The sequence below is a fragment of the Chinchilla lanigera genome, unplaced genomic scaffold (genome assembly GCF_000276665.1).
Source record: "Chinchilla lanigera isolate Chin_1 unplaced genomic scaffold, ChiLan1.0 scaffold00103, whole genome shotgun sequence".
Lineage (NCBI taxonomy): Eukaryota > Metazoa > Chordata > Mammalia > Rodentia > Chinchillidae > Chinchilla > Chinchilla lanigera.
Window position 1 is genome coordinate 6571280 of NW_004955504.1, and position 6000 is coordinate 6577279.

At 43.5% G+C, this 6000-nt stretch overlaps 1 protein-coding gene across 2 annotated transcripts in view; it reads right to left on the reverse strand.

Moving 5' to 3' along the window:
- Window positions 1–6000, reverse strand: part of Sema5a (sema domain, seven thrombospondin repeats (type 1 and type 1-like), transmembrane domain (TM) and short cytoplasmic domain, (semaphorin) 5A) — a 348199-nt gene that overhangs the window by 227533 nt on the left and 114666 nt on the right. For both annotated transcript variants that reach the window (XM_013505908.1, XM_005407077.2), the window contains one exon: window positions 3650–3695. In XM_013505908.1, coding sequence (XP_013361362.1) covers window positions 3650–3695 — 46 coding nt within the window. The remainder of the gene's footprint in view (window positions 1–3649; window positions 3696–6000) is intronic.

The window sequence follows — 6000 nt, forward strand, 5'->3', positions numbered from 1 at the left end:
TCAAAGGAAATAAAGCCAGCTTTTTCTGACACAGTGAATTTCACTACAAAACACAGAATGCTTCTCAGAAATAAAGGCAATGAGGCTGTGGAAGGCTGCAGGGATGCCAGCTAGCCATCCTCCAGGTGGGCCACACAGAGCTATTGCCTAAAGTGACTCAAGAACGTGAGTCTTTTTCTAGATTAAGGAAATAGGGGCAAACAAGGACAACAAGAGAAAGTGTTTGAAGCTGGGAAATAGCTGAAAGTGTGGGAGGCAGCAAGCACCCTGACATTAGGAAAGGTCCCGCTGTGAAGGGGAGAGAAGTGGGCACAGCGAGTCACCACCAGGAGGTATGTGGCTGAGGGGCGAGTGAGAAGAGAGCCCTGTCTCAGGAGAATCCAAGCCACTGCTGGGCCACACTCCATTGCCATTCCCTCCATCGCTGCTCAAAGCAGGTGTCCTCCCTGGTCCCCTGTTTCCATTTCTCCATGTTTAAACATAACTTTTGTGTCTTTGGAAAGAGAAAGAAGGAAAAAGTGACAAGCCTGAGATATGCAAATGAATCTAAGTGATCACGTGCAAAAAAATTGCATGAATGACCAAAGGAATACACATTATAGGTGCGTCTCACCTGCTATCTACAACTCTCCTGCCCATTAGGCCATGCGGTCTACCCTGCACACCTGACCTCTGGCAAGTCCAAAGCAAAGCATGCTGGGACTAGAAACCACACAGCCTAGACTTGCTACTCATAACAGTGAAAAAGAAATCTCATGATTCTATGTGGGAATAAGATTTTGGATATAACTAACATTTATAATTAAAAATGATTGTCCTGGCTTCTTTGAACTTATTTCCAATATGTCTACTGGATAATCTTAAATTAATTCTGAAGCTCATACACTTCTCTATGACAGCCGCCTCTGTAGGACCAGAACAGACCTTTGTTTGCCAACATGATTATTTGATTTTGCTACCTCTGGAAGTAGTCATTTAAATTAAAATAAGATGTTCAGAGAAACCAACAAGGCCTCTTCCCTCAAGAGCAGTAAGTAAAAACAGTACTGTAAAGCACTGCTAGCTTTCTCTCTCTCCACGCCAAGCAAACAGTAGGCTATAGAACTGCACACCCACTCACAGAACATGAAAAAGAAGGTCGATCTGCAGTGCCTGGCACCAACGGGACTCTGTTAGACATCTCTCATGAAGGCTGCTTTTCAAAGCCACCACTCAGAATGTCACTGTCCTGCTTGCCCGTGTCAGTACAGGAAGCTGTCTCCATGGGGTGAGGCTGATGGGCTTCTCTACTGCAATGAGTGCATTTGGGATCCATCAGTAACTCCCACTCCGTCCACCCAAGACCACCATGACAAGGGGAGCCATGAAGGGAGAGGAACAATCAGTGTCCTTGCCCTCGCAGGGACATTGTACATGTGCATTAAAGGCAAACGTATTTCCCAACTGTTGCATCTATTATTTTGACATAAAGCCAAGCAAAGCTATAAGAATAGCACAATGGACCTACATAAATTCTATACTTCAATTCTCTTATTCACATGTTAGCACATTCACTTTATCATTTTCTCTGCATGCATGTGTACATATCATGAATGTATACATGCAATCCTCCAGACCCACTAAGCCATAAGGACTAAGAAACAAATACATACAGTCAACATATGCTTGAGAACACACATGTATCTACACAGCCCACTGTTTAATGCATAGTATGCCAGCCAGTATATTACATTATGAGAATCAAAATGAGCATAAAGTATCTTTCTTGTCTATTGAGAGGTCTGTAATTTTATAAGATTATTTAAAATAATCCTTGATCTGGTATTTTGATTAGATTACTGATCATCATTTTGGATAGTCAAATAAGAATTATACATATAAAAATAATAAAATAATTGTACATATTTGTGGTACACAACATGACATTGTATGTACATCTTGTGCAATGGCTAAGGCAAGCTAACTGTATTATTTATATATGTTTTTGTAGTGAGAATACTAAAAATCTATTTTTAAGAAGTTTTTACTATACAATATACTATTAATTACAGTCAGAGCACTATACAGTGCATCCCCACAACTTATTCTTCCTGTCTGGTTGAAATTTTGTACCCTTTGGACAACATCTGCCTATTTTTTCCTTAAGCCCCAAGCTCCTGGTAATCAGTACTTTACTCAGTGTCCACCACTTCATTTTATGTCTCCGCATATAAGTAGATCATGTGTTTCTGTGTCTGGCTTATTTCAGTGAACATAATGTTTTCCAATTGCTGATAATTCTAATTACTTAATAAGTTCATAATTGCTGCAACCACTCCATTCATTTAATGACTTGTGAAAAGTCAAGTCACTGTCGAGTGTGCTGAAGCTATTATTACCATTACTTTTTTAACTTAATTTTTTTATTTATCAGTATGCTTGTGATATATAATGTTCCCATCCTTTGTGGGAAGTTGGCACACATATATAACACATTAACCCCTTTCTTCATCCTTTTTCCCATCCCTCCTTACCCTCTCCATCCATCTCTTGATCCTCTTCCTTTTTTATTTTTAACATATTTGCAGCACATAATGCTTATGTTCCTTCTGCGGAGCTGGTACAATCATTTTTCCTTTTGAAAACACAAGCTGGACATGCTGCGTGAGAAACTGCTGCACTTTCTCTCTTTGGCATATCTCAGTTCATGTGTGTTATGAGAGCACGAGGTTGGTAGACATTTATGGCCATGAGCCAGTAAAGAAACCAGTTACTACTAAAAATCACAGAACTACAACACAAACCCAGGTGTCAGGATCTTCAAAGCTCTTGCTTGTTACCCAATGTGAAGGTCAGACTGTTTTAAGATTCTGATTAATAAAAGATAGATGTAACATTAGAACCTAGCTCTAGAGTTTCCTGAATACCAGCAAAAACCAGCATGACAGAGAGAATAAAATAATGTAATCTCTTCATCACTTCTTAGGGCCTAGGACAGGGGGCTGATAGTAGTAGTAGCTGAAGAATATTTTCCAAACCGTGCATAGCCCAGAGACTGTAACACAGTCCCAGAATCTCAGCAAGAAAGGATATTGTATTACCACCCTCTTTTCTAGGAGACTTTAATTATCACACCCTTCTAAAAGACAGAGGGAGAAAAGGGGCATTTAGAATTCAGACCTACAACAAAATAAATATTTCAACATAAGGATGTAAGGCTCATTCTCCAACCTGCAAAAGCAGAAGTAGATAAATGCCATTTTATCTTCCATTATTTATTCTTTCCTGTATATGACTTGTACCTCCATACTCAAGTTTATGTAATTAGGAACAAAAATAGGAAACAAAGGTGCTTCATAAGAGTGTGATGACTGAATGCAACAAACTGAACACTCTCAGTCCGGGCGGCTGCCGGACTTTGACGTAACATGCGTTGTCTGTCACCGGACGCAGAGTGCTTTAGGGCGATACCCAGGAAACCAAGAGCGGGTGTGGCAGAAGAAAAGGCCAGTTGGGAATTAAAGAAGGTGACGGTTCACATCACACAGCTCAGATGAGCATTTGCAGCCTGGCCCACGGAGGAAATGGCAGCCTGCTCAGTTTTCATTCCCTCAAACAGTGAGTTAATTTGGATAGGGAAAGCAGCTTGAGAAAAACAAATTGCACCTACCTGGATGAGAGACAGATCCTCAAGTTGCAATCTGAAGAGGTAGTTTCTACAAAATAAAAAAAAAGAGAGTAGGCTGATTTTTATTAAATTCTGAAAAATTACAGCTCGTAAACATTCTAAGCACAAGGGACAGAGCAGTGATTTTCACTTGGAAGCACCCTTCTGTTCAGAACATGGACAGCACAGTTCCCCTGATCCCTCAGAGGAGGAACAGGCGCGCGATACATCAACAACACATATCTGAGATGGAGGAGAGCGCTCACAAATCAGCAAGGTGTGTGAGTGACTGCGAAATGTAAGTCATTCTTGACTCTTTTAATCTATTTGGATTAGAAAAGGGACATGGTCTTTGGAACCTCAAACTGAGACTAACTAAGGTAAAGTAGCAAACAGCTATGCTTTATGAATTTTTACTCTGGCTCGACTCTGACGCTGTGTTTTACACTTAAGAGCTGGAATGCAGCCTGTGGTGTGAGTGCCCCACACTCTATCTTGCCCGATGAATTGGGTTTACAGATGTAAACCTGTCAGTTCGCCCAAGGAAGCTGACACCACTGAAAGTCCCAGTCAGTTCTGCAGTCCATGTGTGATACAGGAAATCAGATAAATAAAAAACTGTCCCTTTTTTTAACAAAGAATATGCAATTGAGATCAGTGGGATGTAGGCAAAGGAAAAACAAAATATGAGGTGTGTGAGGCTCTGGGCGACGCTTCTGTAGCTTTGGGAAATGGGCCATGAACCTCCAAAGTCATGATGCACTGGCCTCCAGATGAATCACGATTGCCTCCTTAGCGTCACATGGAGAAGGAATGAGACAAGAGGAAGAGAGGGGAAAGTGAGTCCAGGCGGAAAGAGGAGACACATAAAGGCATTTGATGGAAAGCAGCCCTTAAGATGCAAACAACGTGGGCTGGGATCTCCGAGTTACAAAGGGTTGGTCCAGGGTTACTTCTACGGGACTAAGGGGGCAAATTCCCAATACCACTTAGAAACATATGTAAGTTCCTTTTACATTCACTGTCTTGGAGGGGGCAGAAATAGAAGACATAAGAATTAGACATGCTGTCTCAGATCAAGTGACAAGCCAGGCAAGGCACACGCTCATGGCTGTGGACACAGATGCAGAGAATGTCTGGGAGCCTGCCCTGCTGGAGGTCAGTGGGGACTCGGGCTCCTCTCGGGAGTCCCAGGCAGCACCCCTGGAGACTAGCTTCCCACGCTGGCTCCCCACATGGGGTGACACTGTCCTACACTGACACTGAATGAAAATCACCTCCTCCAAACCACTTCAATATCCTTTTCACTAACCCCTTTCCAATTTTACTCCTGATACACTGCCAGAGAGGCTTCCGGCTTGCTTGGCACATAACTCCCACCACAGAGCTGTTTCCTGGAGACTTCCCCTGGGTACTGCAGATGAGTCGGGGCACGCTGTCAACCTAGGCTCAGGATGTCTCTGAGGCAGGAGAGGCTATGGTTATTTAGTTGGGCACCACGAAGAGACCAGGCTTCCAACAGAAATGTCATCTGAAAGGGAAAGGGTGCTCCTGGGGACGAGTGCGGCCCACCTGCCACTGAGACCACTGGTGGTTCCAGATTTGCTGTGGTGCAGACAGGAACACCCCTGCTGTAAGGGAGGTTGGAATCCATACACAGAGATAAGCCTTTCAGGCAAGGGGCTTATAAGAGGCCACTGCTGACCAACATGCCCTTCACGCCCTGGTGCACTATCTGTGCACACCTCAGCTCCCTGTCCTGGTGCCATTTCCCAGCCAGCTGCTGGCCACAGGACCCTGCCCCTCCACGAGGGGAGGCAGCACAGCCTGGTAGTTAAGAATATTCATCCAGTACCTAGAGCTCCACCACCACACAGCCTCAGGAAGGAAGCCATAATCATATCTACCCCCAGTATTGTGAGGTTTAAATTTGAAGAGAACTCTCAGAATGGTGTCTGGTCTGCTGTAAACACTCAATGTATGGAAACAACTTCTAGTTTGTTTATAAAAAAAATAGTGAAATTTCCAGACACACTGAAGCTCTCAGCATAGTCCTCACTGAAGAGAAAGGAAGTGTGGAGACAGCCTCCACTGATTGCGGGTTGCACACTGAAGCAGGAGACTTACTCCTGCTTGGGCGCCCGCGGGGGGGCGGGGGGCTTTGCAGGGATGGAAGTGGTGATATTGGGCTTTCAGAAAAGTGGACACAGCTGGTTGGGTTTTTTTTTTGTTGTTTGTTTGTTTGTTTGTTTGTTTTTATCAGCTCTGAGACCAAGGCAGCGCGCTATTTTCCAACTCACTGGCTATTGTCCTAAAGACTTCTTGTGCTAAATGTTTCCAGTAAAAGAAACCAT